Source organism: Schistocerca serialis, chromosome 7 (assembly GCF_023864345.2).
Source record: "Schistocerca serialis cubense isolate TAMUIC-IGC-003099 chromosome 7, iqSchSeri2.2, whole genome shotgun sequence".
NCBI classification, from domain to species: Eukaryota; Metazoa; Arthropoda; class Insecta; order Orthoptera; family Acrididae; genus Schistocerca; species Schistocerca serialis.
The window spans coordinates 171,265,153-171,286,885 of NC_064644.1; the positions used below are offsets into that span (position 1 = coordinate 171,265,153).

Here is a 21,733-nt window from a genome sequence, read left to right on the forward strand (position 1 = left end):
ATGCTGATGATGATTGGAGTTTTGGTGGATAAGAGGTAAAGTAAGTGAGGAACATTTTTTTTCTTTTTTTTTGTTGCTTTATATGGAACAAGGAGGATGAAGATGGCAGACTAGAACACTCAAGTGGAAGGAAGATTGTCTACACACACTTTGTTAAATCAATAAGCAGTATATACTCTTTTTTTTGGAGAGAGGAAGTATTTGCATATCTTGACACACTGACAGTTGTTCAGCAACCGTATATTTTGATTTGGCTTGGCAAACATTGGTCTTGACATGATGACTATGACGTTGACTAACTATTATTGATTATTATACACTGCTGCCACTACTACTTGATACACATGTTGAACATCAAATTTTGACAGAATTGCATTTACACAGTTAACAACATTCAATTACAAAGATGAGTGAGTGAGTTTTGTGTGTTTTCATTTCCTAATCCCAAATAATTGGTACCGACCTACCTCCTAAATATTATTTTACTTGTGTTGTGGCTTGCACTGACACCCATAAATATTATAGGTTTACTGATATTTGTGTATTTGTAATAGTTAATATGACAATTATCTGATATCATTTGTGTGTTTATTATAATTTGTATGATTACTGTAAGAGCATTGATAATAATTTAGTAAAAGCAGTTGTGTGTGCATTCAAACTGTTGTTCGTGCTTGCACCTATTATCATTGATGGGTGCCACTTGGAAATGTTTAATTTCTGCTGATAAACTCTGATGAACTGTTTAATTATTGATAGTGAATATTATGGACTGTTACCTGCACTCGTTCAACATTGCTGGGTGCCACTGATGGAATTGCTGCTACTGAGATAATGTCACTTGTTGCTGTCTGCATCTGTTCAACATTGCTGGGTGCCACTGATGGAACTGCTTCTACTGAGATAATGTCACTTGTTGCTGTCTGCACCTGTTCAACACTACTGGGTGCCACTGATGGAACTGCTCCTTCTGAGATAATGTCACTTGATGGTGTCTGCGCCTGCTCGCCATTGCTGGGTGCCACTGTTTGAGCTGTTTAAATATTGCTGATGAAATGTTATGGAACTGTTATCTGCACCTGTAGACCATTGCTGGAGTGGCAGACTCTGCAAGAGAGGCGCTCTGCATCGCGGTGTAGCTTGCTCGCCAGGTTTCGAGAGGGTGCGTTTCTGGATGAGGTATCGAATATATTGCTTCCCCCTACTTATACTTCCCGAGGAGATCACGAATGTAAAATTAGAGAGATTAGAGCGCGCACGGAGGCTTTCAGACAGTCGTTCTTCCCGCGAACCATACGCGACTGGAACAGGAAAGGGAGGTAATGACAGTGGCACGTAAAGTGCCCTCCGCCACACACCGTTGGGTGGCTTGCGGAGTATCAATGTAGATGTAGATGTAGATGTAGATGCTACTGTTGGAACTGTCAACTACTCTGAGGAGTGCTACTTGTTTGGCTATGAGCACTATGGGACTTAACATCTATGGTCATCAGTCCTCTAGAACTTAGAACTACTTAAGCCTAACTAACCTAGGGACATCACACAACACCCAGTCACCACGAGGCAGAGAAAATCCCTGACCCCGCCGGGAATCGAACCCGGGAACCCGGGCGCGGGAAGCGAGAACGCTACCGCACGACCACGAGATGCGGACTGCTACTTGTTTATTGAACTATTGAAAAGGTTTTTGTGAATATTTGTATAAACAGATTTTTTTGTGTATTTACTGTTTATGAAATGTTATGAGACTCTTGCCTGCACCTATTCGTCATTGCTGGTGCCATTGATTGAATTGTTTAACCACTCTGACAAATGATACTTGTGTAAACTATTATGTAAAATCACATGTACGCAAGCATTTGTATTCCTTGCTGTATTTTATATATTAGGTTATTGAAGGGTCATTGCAAAGCCAAAATTTATTTAGTTACGTGATATTTACTTATTAATATTATATTTTATTTTTGTCTGTATTTTTTGGACGAATTTGGTGGTATTTTCACCACCAATGCTGGCAAAAATACCATCAAATTCTAGTCCGTGGAGGAGGGGCATATAAAAGGTGGCTACATTGAGTCACAGCGCCAGAGATTGCGCCAAAGATTATTATTCCGCCGCCTCGAGTGGTGCAGTAGTAGTTCAGAGGTTACCGTGGTGAGTACTTGTTGAGAGGATGTCGAGAGCAGTACTAGTTCATAGGATCTCGTGTGCAGTTGTTGTTCTATTGGGCGAAAGAGTAGATGCTGTTCGGTTGGTGTAATGTATAGATGGAAGATGTTGCAATGATCACAATGTATTTTTCGTCAATATATATGGAGGTAACAAAAACATTTTTATTTCACATTTCCTTAATGACAATGCCTCTTGGTCACAGGTTCAGTCAACAAAGCATCTGGCTCGTGTTCATGTATTAGACTTGTAATTCTGGTTTCTAAGTGCAATTATAGTATTTCTGGTTTTTCAATTAGTTCATTGTAAATGGTGTTTAAAATTTCTTGTCGTATTGAGGAAGAACCGTGCCAGATAGAACTACGTTGAATCACACTACCACACACAGAACAGTTACACTTGTGCTTTGTTGTTTCGTAGCTTTTATAGTTGCAGGGGACTTAATTAATCAATTGTGTTAACGGAAATTTCCTTTCATTCTTTATTGTTATTTTATGCAGACAGATGCGTATTAATACTACGCAGGGCCAACCGGTTACGAGACTTCGTAACCGGACACACAGCTACTAAAATTATGGCATAACAATTAAGCCCCCATGCAAGGTGACCGAGACGTGTAACCAATGGCACCCCATACCATCAGGCCGGGTGATACGCCAATATGGCGATGACGAACACACGCTTCCAATGTGCGTTCACCGCGGTGTCGCCAAACACGGATGCGACCACCATGATGCTGTAAACAGAACCTGGATTCATCTGGAAAAATGGCGTTTTGCCATTCGTGCACCCAACTTCGTGGTTGAGTTCACCATCGCAAGTGCTCCTGTCTGTGATGCAGCGTCAATGGTAACCGCAGCCATGGTCTCCGAGCTGGTAGTCCATGCTGCTGCAAACGTCGTTGAACTGTTCGTGCAAATGATTGTTGTCTTGCAAACGTCCCCATCTGTTGACTCAGGGATCGAGACGTGGCTGCACGATCCGTTACAGCCATGCGGATAAGATGCCTGTCATCTCGACTGCTAGTGACACGAGGCCGTTGGGAGACAGCACGGCGTTCCGTACACCCTCCTGAACCCACCAATTCCATATTCTGCTAACAGTCATTGGATCTCGACCAATGCGAGCAGCAATGTCGCGATACGATAAACCGCAATGGCGATAGGCTACAATCCAAGCTTTATCAAAGTCGGAAACGTGATGGTACGCATTTCTCCCCCTTACACGAGGCATCACAACAACGTTTCACCAGGCAACAACGGTCAACTGCTGTTTGTGTATAGGAAATCGGTTGAAAACGTTCCTCATGTCAGCACGTTGTAGGTGTCGCTACCGGCGCCAACCTTGTGGGAATGCTCTGAAAAGCTAATCATTTGCATATCACAGCATCTTCTTCCCGTCGGTTAAATTTAGCTTCTGTAGCACGTCATCTTCGTGGTGTAGCAATTTTAATGGCCAGTAGTGTATAAAGAGCACAGCCTGCAGTAACAGTGAAAGGAAAGGAACTTGTGGAAAAATGCTTCTGTTGGAGCAATGAGAAAGAGCTGGTTCAGTCCTGTGAGTGAGTGGTTCTTATCTGATCCCTGGAAAGAATGGATTTGTCCATCACTAATATGAACGAAAAATATTACTGGCTCATTATCTTCTGACTCCTGCCGTTTCAGAGGTAGGGAATGCAGCACTCAAGAAAGTGTCAGCTAATAGTATGCGCTTGCTCCCTCTAAATCGTTCATCCCCAGGCGACAGTCTACGTGCGGGCCGAGCTCGGATCCTCTCAACCCACCTCTGCACTTTTAATTCGATTAACTGAAAAGACCCATGCTATGAGGAACCGAGGGACAGAGCCATACTGAAAATATCCTGTGCCCTTGGCAGAACTGTCAAGGTGGCCCTGCCACTAAAAAAACTTTAATGAACTGTATGTTCAGATATTCCCATATCAAATTATATGTACCATTCCAGAAAATAACTCACAGTTTGTATAAACTTTCAAAAAAATCAAAAATAAAGTAAAATATAAATCTTATTGTGTTTGGCATATACTGGATATTAATTTTAGTATGTTGTAGAACACATAAAAGATTATGTTGGTTGCTCATATATTACTGACAGTGCATGAATTAATAACTGGAAATAAAAGAAAAAGGACTGTAATCAAGAGCTGAAAAAATATGTCTTTGCAGGAATTTTACTTGTACTCTAAGTTTACTTTGCGTTTCCTTACAAACTCATTGATTATATCTTTGAAGTCTAGTTGAGCAGCTGTGTCGAATTCGAAAGATAAGGTAGCAAAATTTCATTGTTTGCCTGCGTCCATGCTCGACCTTAAGTAGTTTTTATCATCATTAATTTGCTGGTACTAATTCACATGATGCTGTAGTGACGGACATTGTCATAAATATCCTCAAAGCTGTGAAGAAACCTTCAAAATATCCACATGAGAAACTGTGTCAATACTCTTAATCAGCTCCCTCATCTGGAACTTGAAAATAGCTGTATCATTAACTACTTCCGCTTTATCATATCTCTGCTATATTTAGCACCAAAATAGGCTGCAAGATAAGATACAGAGGTCTTAGATAGGGCGTTTTGCTTGTAGAAGATTAAAGCGAAAAGAAATGGTGTGATGCGTGTGATATATGTTTTCTTTCCACTTATTAACTATGAAATACTTTGAGGCACTTACGCTCAAACGGTCTCACTTCAGTACTTAGTCGGTGATAAATCGGCAGAAATCGGATGCCTTTGGTCAAATTGTGTTTTTATGTCAGCGTCCGCTCCTCGTCCTTTGTTATCCTACAAAGGTAGCGAAGTAGCAGCAAGAAGTCCATGGGTGAACATGATCGAGTGCTGTAGGCAGTAACTGCATGAACTAGACACACTTTTGCCACATAAACCACATCAGCGATAGATGTATGTTCGGTAATAATCGTTTGTTCACGATACTTCCTATATGACATTCTGACAACAGTGCGTGTTTACAGTCGCAGGGAAAGACTTCTTACCGTGACAGAAGGAAAGAAAACAAGTTGTTCAGAACTCATGCGCCTCTCCCAGATGATTCCTAAACAACCTTCCTTGTTTTTTATTTATTTTTATTTTTGTCCAGTGTTTGATCCCCTCTGTGCCTGGGCCCTTGGCAGGGGCCTACTCGCCACGCCCTCGCTACAGCTCTGTCCAGAATCCAAGAAAAATGCGTGTGCTCTACTTACCTGCAGGAATAAATCAATTTCATAACATACCTATTTGACAGTCTTCTGCTCTCCCATCGACCGCCATGTTTAGAAACTCCTTTATCTCCTCATCGGAGAGTTCCTCCCCGTCTCTTTTCTTACGAATGATGTCAGGAAGTGTCAACATCTTTAGTTCTCCTGAAAGAAGAAAGATTTTGCTTGAAAAATAGATAAATGGTAGAGAATTTCTTCGTTCAGTTCCAGCCAAAGGTCACAAAGACATTGTTAGGCTACCGATTCATTAATAACACAATAACGACTGATTCTGGTATATGTGTTTATATCGGTCTTTTTTCTTGTTTTGATGTAATGAACACACTCACCGACGTACTTTGTAAATACATTATGGAATCTGCACTGTTGGCGGAAGTCTGGAAGACGCACAATAATAAACACAAACGAGACGTATACTTTTTGTTATTATTAAGAATAAAAAGATTGTTTATGTAGACAACATATAAAATTCGTAAATGACTTTTAATACAAGTATTATGTATATATATATATAAATCTCGTGTCACAGTGTTAGTTGTCATACTCCTACGAAACGGCTGGATCAAAATAAAATGGTTCAAATGGCTCTGAGCACTATGGGACTTAACATATGAGGTCATCAGTCCCCTAGAACTTAGAACTACTTAAACCCAACTAACCTAAGGACACCACCCACATCCGTGCCCGAGGGAGGATTCGAACCTGCGACCATAGTGGTCGCGCGGTTCCAGACTGTAGCGCCTATAACCGCCACCCTGGCCGGCCGCTCGATCGATTCTGATGTAATTTACATGTATATTCGGTAGGTCTGAGAATCGGTCGTAATCTATTTTTCATACCCAGAAGTGATAAGGGTGGTCCACCCCAACAAAAATTTTCTTGTTTTTAGACATAACTTTTTATTTTCGTTTTTTTATGATGTGGCATTAAAAATACACACAACCCTAAATTTTCACCCTTCTAGCACCACCCCTTGTTTTTTAGTAGCGATTTCAGTGATTTAATAATTTTTTAAGCCTGGTTGATACCTGATCAATTATCACCTGATCAACGGCTCGATCGATTCTGATGAAATTTTACATGCATATTCGGTACGTCTGAGAATCGGTCGTAATCTATTTTTCATACCCCTAGTGATAAGGGTGGTCCGCTCCAAAAAATGTTTTCTTATTTTTGGGACAGAACTTCTTATTTTTATTTTTTTATGATGTGGCATTACAAAATACACGCAACCCTAAATTTTCACCATTCTACCACCAACCCCTATTTCTTAATAGTGATTTTAGTAATTTAATAATTTTCAACCCCGGTCGATAACTGATCAATTATCATTTGATCAGTTATCACTTGATCAATTATCACTTGATCAGTTATCCCCGCCAGGTGTCTAGCGGTGATAGTCTTTCACTATTCGTTAGATAGGTAACTGAAGAAAACGTACCAAAAGCAACAACTCGAATATCCTTCTTTAAATCGACGTAACTACACCGAGAAGTTTAACTAGGTAGCACTCGTCATTCGCCAAACCGACATTTAGGCCTAGCGCACACGCATCGATTTTTATAGTTCGGAAATATATTGTACGATCAAATTCTTTTAGTGGAACAAAGAAGTTCCTATGCTCTCCTTTGTTCCTCTAAAGGAGTTTAATCGTACAATATTTTTACTTACAATAAAAATCGATGCGTGTGCGCTTGGCCTTATTCATAATGCTGGCGAACACGTTTCGACACTAAATTGACGCTATGTTGGTATGTTCATGGACGAGCCATGTATCGGCTCCAATTGTTAAATCCGCGCGATCTACCGTAGAAACGCTAGAACTAATAGTGGCTGATATTGCCGGACTTCCCCCTAAGCCTTTTCTAACTCCCTATACAGTGTTCGGCCATTATTATTGTTTGTGTCACGAGCTCCCGCCAACAAAGGCTATTGTGTTACACGTATACATTATTCTTATAGACTTGAGATAATTTATATGGCAAAACAACGTTTGCCAGGTCAGCTATATATATATATATATATATATATATATATATATATATATATATATATATATTCTTTCACTCCCTCCATATATATATATATATATATATATATATATATATATATATATATATATATATATAGGGAGGGAGGGAAAGAATTCTGTCTGTTGAGAAACAATTTGTGCTTTGATTTTACATTACATTAATAAAAAAGAGAACTGACAAAAACTTTACAGTCTTTGAGCGTGTATTTGAAATGTGTCCTTTTCTTTTCCCATTTGTTAACAAAGAAAATAAATATCCAGTATGGATTCGCAAGTACTGTAATTATTTTGCAAATGAAACAGTTTATATCGCTTAATATATATCTTTATTTACTACGACGTTTCATCAGATCGGGGTATGGCGTCAGTATCAATAAAAGATATGCATAATCAGAGTGGGAAATTCACGAATCAAATAAACAAATACTTAAAAAGTATTTATAAGGGTCGAAGCTTCGATTAGGCACGGGTTTTATTGATACTGACACCGAATCTTGTTTTACAAGTTCAAAGTTTTCATCTGATGATGACAGTAGTTGAAACGACGTACTAAATTAAGAAATATATTAAGCGATGTAGATGGTGTCAATCACAGGAAATTCTTTCTGTATTGTTGAATTTGAAGATGGCCTACGTCAAGCCAAAAACCCAAAACGACAGTTATTATTTTACATTATTGTGCTTAAAACAGAGAGAAACGTATCGTGTTGGCACTAGTTCTTGTTCAGGGGAGTAGATACACACAAGCGCAAAGAAATTAAAGGGTCAATTATTAAAACTGAATGTGTAACGTGATGGGAAGGTCGTCACACCTCCCCTTACCTATATCTTACCTGTTTTCTTGACGCCTTTGGGACGAAGGTGAGAACCCCGACTCCCAGCAACGAAATAGTTCGAATTCCTTTACGGCGGCTGACGAAACATTTCGGATACACCGCTGCAGAGGATGGACACAAAAAGGTCGGGTCAAAAACGACAGTACGTAGTGAGATGTGCAACAGGACGAAGTTCTTGACAACTCCCAGGTGATTCTACCCTTCTGTAAAAACATCGTGGGGCTGCTGTTCCATTCAACGTGACCTCTCATTCCTTCAGGGTGTAGCGTGACCACAATTTTCTTTTCTCCGGTAAACTGACTGGAAAGACTAGGAACTGCTCGAAACCATTCAGTGAAATCTGAATGTGATGTGAAGCAATAAAGGGTGTTCAGGCTTTCTTATCCCTCTTTTTTCGCACCTTCCTGTGGTGTGTGCAAGATCGCTGTGACATTGACATGTACATGAATAAAATGGCAAATGATCCATGTAAGATGCCCCCCACCCAATTCGACAACCCCGCCGGGTGTTACCTGCGCACCTTTGTTCATCACTTTAAAAATGTCCTAGTACAGAGATCTTCAATCAGCGAGTCCTCTCAGATTTCACATGTGTCCAGCAGACACTCGTGCAGGGGCGTGACGCCACTCACATGAGATGTATCGAAATGGTCGCCTATCCGCCGGCGCCTAGGACTAGGTGATTGGGGGTCTCTGTACCACAGGAGGTCGCGAAAAAGTAGCCATGAAAAAGCAAACACCCTTCCGAGCGTCAGTACAAGTTCAGATTTCTTCAAATGATTCTGAACGGTCTCTGGTGGTTCCACACTGTATACCACAGTAAAAACCGGCGTCTCACTACATTACAAAGGGGTGAGGTCACGTTAAATGAGATTGCAGCTCCATGATGTACTTAGAGAAGGGTTGAATCCTACAGGGGTCTCAGTAGTGTGTAAGGCTGTCGAGAACTTCGTTCTGCAGCACTGCAAACTGCCGTTTTCAAATTGGAAACTTGGGAAAATGAATGACATACGAGAAAGAGTGGTTTAATTCACCCCGTTTATGACACCTCATGAAACCTTTTCGTGTCGTTTCTGACCAGCGGTGTGTCCAAAATGTTATGCTCGGTCACCTATTAAAAAACCGCGTGATATGAATAATGTGTGTCGCGGTTGTCATATCCATCGCCGAAGCAACAGGAGAGGAGGTAAGATGTAGGTAAGAGGCGACGTGACGACCTTCCCATCATGTGACACGTCCGCAGTGGTGGTGAAATTATGCAGATTGGTTCAAATGGCTCTGAGCACTATGGAACTTAACATCTTAGGTCATCAGTCCCACAGAACTTAGAAATACTTAAACCTAACTAACCTAACGACATTACACACATCCATGCCCGAGGCACGATTCGAACCTGCGACCGTAGCAGTCACGCGGTTCTGGACTGAAGCGCCTAGAACTGCACGGCCACCGCGGCCGGCGAAATTAAGCAGATACACTATCTGATGAAAAGTACACGAAAACCTCTGTGTAATTCGGAATTGACCATTAGATGTCACGAGAGGTGGGCCACAAATATAAAAGAAATTGGGGAGTATTGCGTTATCTGCTGTCAGTAGAAAAGCAATAAAAGCAGAAAGTGTCGTGCAGGAGAGCTCAGTGACTTCGGATGTGAATCCGTCATTGGACGTGACCTAAATAAAAGCGACATTTCAACCTTTCTAAAGCTGCTAGAACGACTGTTGGTAATGTGACTGTTAAGTGGAGACACGAAGGAATAACCACAGTTATGCCAGGACTAGGTGGTCTTACTGATGGACAGGGAACGACAAGGATTGGAGGGGTGATTGCAGAAAATCGTATGAAATCAACAGAAGAAGTAACTTGTGGGTTCCAAACTACTACCAGCAGTGCAGGTAACACAATGATTTTATGTAGGGAGTTAAAAAGAACGAGGTACAGTGGCCGAGCTTATCCTCGTAAGTTACTAGGTGGCTGTTTATAAAGTTCTGGCTGATCAGTGTATATCAGCCGCAGACCGTATACGTCCTCTGCTAGTCCGACGTCTCCCACCTTCAGGGTCGTCTACTCGTCACCCTCAAGTGCGTCTCTTCCAGAGATCGTGTATTCATACAATACGTTCATCGCATCTCACGACACAGTGCAACATTCAAATGGTTCAAATGGCTCTGAGCACTATGGGACTTAACTGCTGAGGCCATCAGTTCCCTAGAACTTAGAACTACTTAAACCTAACTAACCTAAGGGCATCACACACATCCATGCACGAGGCAGGATTCGAACCTGCGACCGCAGCGGACGTGAGTGCTACATTCAAATATTATATTTGTTACAGCAGGCTCCACCGAGGGGGGGGGGGGGCGGGGGATTATGGGTGGTGGTGGGGGGGGGGGGCACCAGATATGGACGAGCAAGCACAGTCACATAGTCGCAAACGTATTTCCGCAAAGCACAGCTTTTAGCAGGCCACTTCAGTTGGTCTCGCAATTCTGGGCCAGGAGCTGGTTACATTCGTAGCTCATCAAACGGAACTCGCCAAGCCAGGACGCTTTGCTATGCTTCTCACTGATGTCGTGCCGTCACTCTACTCCATGCGGCCTGGTCCATCACGGACGCCGCCCTACGCCATGAAGGATGACACTTCCCGCGGATCTGGTGTCAAGAAGTGAACTTTGTTTTCGTTATTCTCAAGAAATCAAAAACGATCTTTTACTTGTTGTTTCTGGGACAATCATCATTAAGAACTTGGGCAATTATGTACTCTATATTGCAACCTGAGAATCGTCTTTAAATACAGCAGTCAACCACTTGGAACGTATAGTATGGTGAACTAATTACAATTTGAATTCAATAATACATTTTTAAAATGTATTCAGTTTCACACTGCAAATTTTTACTTTCAGCTGTGATTTATTACAGTAATTACTAGTATATATGAATGTATTTGTTCTTTCCAGCGCTACACTACGTGATCCAAAGTATCCGGACGCCCCGCAAAACATATGTTTTTCATATTAGGTGCATTGTGTTGCCACCTACTGCCAGGTACTCCATATCAGTGAGCTCAGTAGCCATTAGACATCGTGAGAGAGCAGAATGGGGCGCTTCGCGGAACTCACGGACTTCGAACGTGGTCGGGTGATTTGGGTGTCACTTGTGTCATACGTCTATACGCGAGATTTCCACACTCCTAAACATTCATAGGTCTACTGTTTCCGATGTGATAGTGAAGTGGAAACGTGAAGGGATACGTACAGCACAAAAGCGTACAGATCGACCTTGTCTGTTGACTGACAGAGACCGCAGACAGTCGAAGAGGGTCGCAGTGTGTAATAGGCAGACGTCTATACAGATCATCACGCAGGAATTCCAAACTGCATCAGGATCCACTGCAAGTACTATGACAGTTATGCGGGATTGTATTTCATAGTCGAGCGGCTACTCTTAAGTCCCACATCACGCCAAAGGACGCCTCGCTTGGTGTAACGAGCGTAAACATTGGACGTTTGAACAGCGGAAAAACATTGTGTGGAGTGACGAATTACGCTACACAATGTGGGGATCAGATGGCAGGGTGTGGGCATGGCGAATGCCCGGTGAACGTCATCTGCTAGCGTGTGTAGTGCAAAGGGTAAAATTCGGAGGCTGTGGTTTCATGATGTGGTCGCGTTTTTCATGGAGGGGGCTTGCACCTCTTGTTGTTTTGCGTGACACTATCACAGCACAGGCCTACATTGATGTTTTAAGCACCTTCTTGCTTCCCACTGTTGAAGAGCAATTCGGGGATGGCGATTGAATCATCAACAAGATCGAGCATCTGTTCATAATACACGACCTGTGGCAGAGTCGTTACACGACAGTAACATCCCTGTAATGGACTGGCCTGCTCAGAGTCCTTACCTGAAACCTATAAAACACCTTTGGGATGTTTTGGAACGCCGGCTTCGTGCCAGGCCTCACCGACCGACATCGATAACTCTCATCAGTACAGCACTCCGTGAAGAATGGGCTGCCATTCCCCGAGAAACCTTCCAGCACCCGACTGAATGTATGCCTGCGAGAGTGGAAGTTATTATCAAGGCTAAGGGTGGGCCAACACTATATTGAATTCCAGCATTACCGTTGGAGGGCGCCACGAACTTGTAAGTTATTTTCAGCCAGGTGTCCGCATACATTTGATCACATAGTGTATGTGGACATTGTAGCGCGATTGCCTTGTTTGTACCTAAATGAAAGTTGTTAGCAAGTCTGTATTTACACACACGCTATGTGGCAACATAGGATCCTGAACCACAAAGAGGCCAGCATCAAAAACATACAAAATGAAATAATGTATCTCTGATTTACTACTGTCGTATGAGCCCTCTTATAACCATAAATGATGCAGATTTAATTACTGTATGTGGTTATTAGGCAGAGTTTTTCGAGGGACAGCTGATACGAATTAAGTCAGCATTCGATTCTCAGACTCTGCTCTTCCTCGCGTCAAATAACAAATGGCGCTCAGCTAAATATGAGGCACTTCATTTGGCAACATCTGTAATTTATGCACGACAAGCTAGTACATGTCGTTAGTGGCAGAAATGTACCAACTGGATGTGCCATTGGTTGTAACATGTGAAGTATCTGTCCCTTCTTTAGCTTTGCAGAAGTATACCAACTGCGGTGTCGTTGGTTGTAACATGTGAAGTATCTGTCTCTTCACGATCTTTGCGTAAGCTAGGAAATAAATAGCGTAACATTTGTGACAACGAAGAATGTGAATCTTATTGCTCTGCACTTTACTCACAATACTTTAAGCCATCCTCCTAGGGTCCTGCCAAACTTCACACTCTAAGATCTAACCTTGATGACTACAAAGATAGAATCAACATCTGTACTAGCGATGGTTACGTACTGAGCAGTGACATTTACGCTGAAGAGCTAAAGAAATTGACACACATTTCTAATATCATGTAGGGCCTCCGCGAGTACGCAGGAGTGCCGCAACACGACAAACCATGAACTTGACTAATGTGTGAAATAGTGCTGGAGGACACCGACACCATGAATCCTGCAAATCTGTCCATAAATCTTTAAGAGGGCGAAGCGGTGGAGATCTCTTCTGAACTGCAAGTTGCAAGGCATCCAAGATATACTCTTGTCTGGGGAGTTTGGTGACCAGCGGAAGTGTTTAAACTCAGAAGAGTGTTCCTGCAGCCACTCTGCAGCAATTCTGGACGCGTGTAGGGGGGGCGCATTGTCCTGCTGGAACTGCGAAAGACCGTCGGAATGCTCAATGGACATGAATAGATGCAGGTGATCAGACAGGATGATTACGTACGTGTCACCTGACAGAGTCGTATCTAAACGTATCAGTGGACCCATATCATTCCAACTGCAAACGCTCCACACCATTACAGAGTCTCCACCAACTTGAACAGTCCTCTGCTGACACAAAGTACCCATACACGTCCAGCCGCTCGGTAGAATTTGGAAGGACACTTGTCCGACAAGGCAACATGTTTCCAGTCATCAACAGTCCAATGTCGGTGTTGACAGGCCCAGGCGAGGGGTAAAGCTTTTTGTCGTGCAGTCATCAAGGGTATATGAGTGGGCCTTCGGCTCCGAAAGCCCTTATCGATGATGTTTTGTTGAATGGTTCACTTGCTGACTCTTGTTGATGGTCCAGCATCGAAATCTGCAGCAATTTGCGAAAGGGTTGCACTTCTGTCACGCTGAAAGATTCTTTCATTCATCGTTGGTCACGTTGTTGCAGGTTTTTTTTCGACCGCAGCGACGACGGAGATTTGAAGTTTTACCGGATTCCTGATATTCAGGGCACAGTCGTGAAACGGTCTTACGGGAAAATCCCCACTTCGTCGCCACGTCGGAGGTGCTGTGTCCCATTGCTCGTGCGCCGACTATAACAACACGTTCAAACTCACTTAAATCTTGATAACCTGGCATTGTAGCAGCAGTGATCGATCTAACAACTGCGCCAGACACTTGTCTTATTCAGGCGTCGGGGACAGCGGCTCGGTATTCTGCCTATTTACGTATCTCTGTACTTGAATATGCATGCCTATACTAGTTTCTTTGGCGCTTCAGTGTATAACAAAAGCACTGTCTGCTATGTTTCAGTAGGTACTACTTTCCCGCCTCTTTGCCACTGCCACTGTCTTCTTCTCTCCCGGCATAAAAAAGGGCGAATATGATCGCATGTCAAAATTTCTAGAAACATTTTCAAAGGTGCTGAGGAAAACAGAATGCGGCATCTGGTACCCACTTTTGAGTCAGACTTTTAAATAAACAGGAACATACGAAGTCTGTTCAAAAAATTCCGTAACATTCGTAACTTCGTGCCAATGGTGTGTTGGAGCGAAATGCAATTGGCGTCTCTGCACACGCTTGTGTTTAGTATGTAACTGTCGGAACTTTCAAAAAATGGTTCAAATGGCTCTGACTATGGGATTTGTGTCGAGCTCCGGTGAGCCGGCCGGACTGTGGATGGTTTTTAGGCGGTTTTCCATCTGCCTCGGCAAATGCGGGCTGGTTCCCCTTATTCCGACTCAGCTACACTATGTCGGCGATTGGTGCGCAAACAAGTTCTCCACGTACGCGTACACCACCATTACTCTACCACGCAAACACAGGGGTTACACTCGTCTCATGTGAGACGTTCCCTGGGAGGTCTACCGGGGGCCGAATAGCACAATAACCCTGTGTTCGGTGTGGGGCCGCGGAGTGGTGAAGTGGACTGCGGTAGTCGTCATGAGGTTGCGGACCACTGCGGCTGTGGCGGGGACGGAGCCTCTCCGTCGTTTGTAGGTCCCCGGTTAACAGAACGTAACATAACATAAAATAATTGTGGGACTTAACATCTGAGGTCATCAGTTTCCTAGACTTAGAACTATGTAAACCTACCTAACCTAAGGACATCACACACATCCATGCCCGAGGCAGGATTCGAACCTGCGATCGTAGCAGCAGCGCGGTTCCGGACCGAAGCGCCTAGAACCGTTCGGCCACAGCGGCCGGGGCGGAAATTTCATTGTGGTATGTCTGTTAGTTATCGTTCAGTGCTGTATCGAGTAGAACGTTGTGTCGCACAGTTTGAGAATTTCGAGATGACAGAGTTTGAGGAGCAAAGCATCTGCATTAAATTTTGAGTGAAACTCCGGAAAACCTTTACAGAGGCACACCAAATGATGCAGGAAGCCTACGGCGATGAGTGCTTACGCTGTACTCGGTGTTACGAATTTTTTTTTAGCTTTTATTAAAAAAAAAAAAGACCTTGATTCATGCTGCATTTCTTATGCACTTGACACGTTCCAAATCATAACGGTTTCCATGAGACTGATCAATGGAACACGTAACTAACAAACTAAATAACGAATGGTTCACACGGCTTAATACTGACCTGGCGGAAGTTAAAGATGACCCTCGTTCAGGACACCTGACGTCTACCGACGACACTCATCTCAGGAATTCAACGAAATTCATGTCACAGGGACAAACTGTTAATCTACGATACTATCAGGAAGTGTCGCGACGCCTGAGGGAAAATGTGAGAAGGAAACGACCTGAAAGGTGGCGAAAAATTCATGGCTCTTGCATAATGCTAACGCACCTACCCCTGTTGGTGCTTGACTGTCGCACAAGAAACGAAATTACTGTGCTGCCTCATCGTCCGTACTCTCCAAACCTAGCCCCTGTGGACTTTTTTTTTTTAATTTCCAAAGTTGAAAACCCTGTTGAAAGGAAGATTTACAGCGATAGACGAGAGAAAAGAAAATTCGCAGACGGCCATTCGCGCAATCCAGCAAAGGGTGCATCAATTGTGGAGGAGAGAATTTCAAATGAGGCTGCACAATAAGTAAATGGTAAGCGTAGAGAAATTTTGTGGATAAAGTTCTAGAATTTTCTGAACAGACCTCGTATTCGCATTTTTTATGCTGTGATAGTATTTTTACGCTGGTTGACGTATCCGTAGCCTGGAAGTTACAGTCGCGGACAGCCCTCGACTTAATGTCTGTTAACAACGTAATTTACACACTTACTATCGGTACACTACCGTCTCGTTCTTGCTCGGTAGTGAGAAACACCGTCCAAACGGAGCGCGCACGAATAAACCGTTACTTTTGATGTTCAGTCATTGCGCGAGTTGGTTCATTGCTGCGGGGAACTGACGTGGTTTGTCGTCCACGCCGGAAGCGCCTTGCTGCGCCGCACCCATTTTCCTGGTATTGCGCGGTGCGGCGCAGCGCGCCTTGTATGCACAGAGCATAATACGGCTGCGCTGCGCACATAGTACAAGGTTTATGCTGCGGTCACAGTGGTACAGACATAGGCGGACTGCACCGCCGACCGACGTCGACCGGAGAAGCCCGATAAGGAGACATCTAACAGGACTAGAGATGGGCAAACTCGTTCATCCTTGGGAACTAGTTCACTGCTGATCGTTCTTTTTTGGGTACCGTTCATTTTTACTCGTTCACCGTTCATTTGTGCTTGGTATATGGTTCTTATGAAAAACTGAAAACTAGTAGTGTAGGTGACGGAAGGATGGAAGGCATCAAGAGGAGGCACTTGCCTCCCCCCTGGAGTATAGAGTTTTTATTCATTACAGAATTCTTACACAATTTTGGAAGTAATTTCTGAGATCCTGCAGAACCTCTCGTTTAGCCAACCTTGGCCTTGTGTGGCTGATCGCAGGGAAATAATATAGGGTGGCGCACGAAAAACCGGCCCCAAGTACAGACTGCTCGCCAATTACGGACTATGTGTTGCCCGTTACGACCAGATACAACAAACAGACAAACATGTAATAATTAGGCAGTGGAGAAATAACAAGCTAATGGAAGCAACAATTGCGAAACAATCGATGACGATGTGTAGAGAGCTGGAGAAGAGAACAGGAGAATCTCACCTGTTGGTAGCTGTTTCCCAACTTAATAGACCACAAGTGTCTCGTATAAAATTCTTCGTTTCGACTTCCACTACATAGTTATGCAACGCTGTTAACAATAATCGCTTACACCCTATATATACTTCACGTTGTCTCTTGGTTTTTATGTTGCATTATTAAAGTTAATGCAGCAATAATAATAATAATAATTATTAAGTTCGCAGTAATAAAGTCTTTGGTTTGAAAGCTCCTTCTGAACAAATGTTTTTGAGATAATAAGTAAACACGATTTTATGGCAATCTATGTCTTCTCAAATGGAGAGGCACCGCTTTTCCTACTGAGCCAAAATGACCCACAACCCACTTTTTTTTTTCTTTCTTTTTTTTTATTTATTTTTTTTTATTTTTGCAAAGAAACCAAACTAGCAGGTAATGCCAATTAGAAACAACCAAATTTAAAAATAATTAGAGCCTTCCTAAGTGTGATGTTTTGTGTACGAAAGATAAACGAAAATCGTTTTATATGAATTTTCTTACACTAAAAATTAAGCAAATTACTGTAAGTTAGCTGCTAAATCAAGTCGATGAAACCAAAAAATATATGAATAACAAAAAAAACTTGCCTTGTTATGTCTTCTACTGTTCATCGATTTAATGAAGTGAGCTGATATGCCCATTTGTTACTTGAAAAGACGTACCTATTACATACAACGTAATTTTTATGTAATTTACGTAACTATAAAATACTTTTTGATTACCGGTCGTGGACGCTGAATAGCCAAAACCAAGTGCAAGAACAGTTTGGAACACATGTAAAATAGGCGAGCGCAGTGAACGAAACGAACAATTGGATACTGAACTAACTAGGAGCAATCGGCAGTGGAACTGAGACAGGTGGTCATGCGAAGAACGACGAGTGCGGCCGAGGGGGACCGAGACTGAGACGAGCGCGCGACCGAGGCTGGATCGAGAACTGCCGAAGTGACCGCCAACTATGAACCGATCGTTCCTCGTTCCCGGGAACTATAAGTAGACCGCTGCGACCGAAGTGAACTATGAACCGATCGTTCCTTGAAATTCGTTCCTCGGTCCTTTCGTTCATCTTGGTGAACCATTCCTTTGCACCCGTTCGTTCGCTAACTACCCATCTCTAATCCAGACCATAACACAGGAATTCCAAACTGCATCAGGATCCACTGCAAGTACTATGAGAGTTAGGCGGGAGGTGAGAAAACTTGGATTTTATCGTCGAGTGGCTGCTCAAAAGCCACACTTCACGCCGGTAAATGACAAACGACGCCTCGTTTGGTGTAAGGAGCGTAAACATTCCTGTAATGGAAAACCGTTATGTGGAGTGACGAATGACGGAAGACAATGTGGCGATCCGATGGCAGAGTGTGGGTATGGCGAATGCCCGGTGAACCTCATCTGCTAGTGTGTGTAGTGTAGGAGGCTGTGATATTATGGTGTGGTCGTATTTTTCATGGTGGGGGCTTACATCTCTTGTTGTTTTGCATGGCACTATCACAGCACAGGCGTACACTGATGTTTTAAGCACCTTCTTGAATCCCACTGTCGAATAGCAATTCGGGGATGGCGAGTGCATCTTTCAACACGATCGAGCACCTGTTCATAATGCACGAATAACATTCCTGTAATGGACTGGTCTGCACAGAGTCCCGATCTGAATCCTATAGAACACCTCTGGGATGTTTTGGAACGCCGCCTTCGTGCTAGGCCTCACCGACCGACATCGATACCTCTCCTCAGTGCAGCAGTCCGTGAAGAAGTCATTTTCGGCCAGGTGTTCGGATGCATTTGCTCACATAGTATATACTGTCAGTCTTTTTGTTGTGCCTATCTGCGACGCAGCATCTCAGCTATATGGTGAGCAATTGGCTTTCAGGTCGTGACCATTCAGCCATATCAGTAATGGAAAAATGATACGATACTGTGTGGGAGGCGATTGTCTTGTCAGTTACGAAGATACGAACGAAAGGACAAACCAACACCCAGTTCAAGAGCGAAGAAAAATTTCCAACCCGGCCAGAAATAGAAGCCTGGTCCCTTCGATTAGCAATCTGCCTCGCTGACTGCGCAGCTACCGAGGCAAACGATTAGCAAACATTTCGAAAACTTTTTCACGCTTTCACATAGCTAACACTACATGCAGTTGATGGAGTATACAATTTCAGTCCTGGATGGTCGAGGCGGATTGGTAGATCTGCTGGGAGGGGACCAAACAGAGAGGTCATCGGTTCCATGGGATTAGGGAAGGATAGGGAAGGAGCTGTTGCGTGTCCTTTTAAAGGAACCATTCCGGCATTTGCTGAATCGATTTAGGGAAATCACGGAAAATTTAAATCAAGATGGCCGGGTGTGGGTTTGAACCGCCGTCCTCCCGATGCGAGCTCCGTATGCTAACCATCGCGGCACCTCGCTCGGTAGGGTGGTGGGAGTGTAGGGAGGAGGGAAGAGGTGGCGACAGGAAAGGCGTACGGCAACGCTACACCATTAACAACGCCAGCTCCAGATTAACATGCCCGCCTCGTGACGATACGGCATAAACGCCAAAGAAGAACAAGAAGACATTTCACAACGCATTACAGAACTTGGCTGATACGTATCAAATGAACGAGGAGACGTTACAAGTTCATTAGCACTTTTTATTAGTAGAGGAAAGGAAAAAGAAAACAACAAATGACGTACCAAATAGAAGTGTAGCCAAACGCGACCAATGTACTGCACATTGTATACGCGACATATACGAATTCTGATCAAAGCATCTACTGTAGAGACTGAAATTTTGGAGCATTTTGTATAATGTAATCTTCGTATATATGCTAAGATGGCATCTGTTCTTTCGGACATGTCCGAAAGGACAGATACCATCGGTCACCATCCAGCTCGTTACAATGAAATTGCAATGAAATGAACACCCTTAGCTGCTTACAGGCGTTGACGTATGTGTTCATTTCAATGTAATGTAATCTTCGTATCACACACAAGGAGTATTTTAGTTCCCTATTATTTCCATAACATACGTTTGTGACAAAAATCGTCCTAGATGGCCTTTTGGGTATTAATTCTTCCTACGCGCTGAAAATGTCCATAAAGAGTGTTCATTGTTATAATGTTTTAAGGAATACAGAAGTTAGTCTACGTGTGACAGCTACTTCAGATGTCACGATTTAATGATACCATTTACGTTTCGTGACATATCTACAGTGTACGTTGAGTTTCAAAATCGATCTGCCATACAAGTGACAAATCCCAGAAATATACAGCAGCTATATTCATCCTATGAGTGCCTAAGGCAGTAGCACACAACCCGATACTTACCGCCCACTACCGGGCGTTCAAGTTTTCATGGTGCGTGGTAGGTGGCAGCGGTTTTGAAAACATTTTCATTAGGTTCCCATAAAATTTTTACTTAAAATATTTCGTAAGTAATTATTGTTGTTATATGATTTAACATGTTGTGCTTCATAAATTTTACTTTATAAACCATCCTGCGGGCGGTTAGAAAATTTTACAACTAACAGAGGTAAAAAAGTGGGCACTAGGTATAAAAGGTTGACTACACCAAACATAATGTTTTCCATACCAGCAGTGGACACTATTCTTTACAGTGATACTTACCCAGTGGGCGTGGCACTGCGGACCAGACGTCGTGTTCGCTATTCGCGAAGTAGCGTCCAACTGCAGCATACAGGCGAGACGCCGTCCTTGAGCTACTCGCCTTGGGCTACTCGTGATATCATCAGTGCAGCCAACATTTCCGCGTGGAAAACAAGTGTGTCAGAGACACTGCTATTGCTTTAGTTTGTGGAACGTCGTACGTGAAACTGTTGCATATTTTATTTTATTTTTTTTAAATTCCCGTCCCGTCCGTCGACGACGAGGTCATTGGAGATGGGAAATGAATTCGGGCTGTGTAAGGCAATACCTTTTTTATATATATAAAAAAAGAACTCTGGCGGGAATAACCGAATGGCAACAATCCACTCAGACGGTTGTTGGAAAACAATCGAATCATTTGAGTGTAGTTTTACTTATCGGTTGAATTATTCATTCAGTCTTCTGAGTGTCACCTGTCTGTAAGCAGAACCGAGTCAAAACAATCGACTGTAGCTTTACAAGTGTGATTCAGAGGAAAATTATTTACTATGACGCAAATAAGGTATTACAGATATACCATTTTCGACAGAGTAACCATGGCGTGTAATGGACGCACTTCACCGCTTCGGAGGTGCGAGAATACTTCCTGAAAGAGTTCTTCTGGTTGTGAATACTGCCATACATACAACGTGCGTTTCACCGCTTTAGCCATTCTGAAATGCTTGCCTCCCAGCTCCCAGTGCGTCTTTAAGCCATTCACACACATGAAAGTAATTCGGGGCCATGTCTGGTGAGTAAAGTAGGTGTTCGAGACGATCAAAATTCATACCCTGTATTGTTACTACAGTTGAATGGGCAGTACTGTCATGTTGCAACAAAACACCTGCTGTCAGAAGTCCTCGTCGTTTACTCCTAATTGCAGGACGAAGGTGATTTCGTAGCAGAGAAGAATCACTCGT

General features: G+C 43.1%; 1 protein-coding gene across 1 annotated transcript in view; it reads right to left on the minus strand.

Moving 5' to 3' along the window:
• Window positions 1-21,733, minus strand: part of LOC126412761 (thymidine phosphorylase-like) — a 406,501-nt gene that overhangs the window by 163,255 nt on the left and 221,513 nt on the right. The window contains exon 2 of the mRNA XM_050082513.1: window positions 5,412-5,540. Within this exon, the coding sequence (XP_049938470.1) occupies window positions 5,412-5,529 (118 nt within the window). The 5' untranslated portion in view covers window positions 5,530-5,540. The remainder of the gene's footprint in view (window positions 1-5,411; window positions 5,541-21,733) is intronic.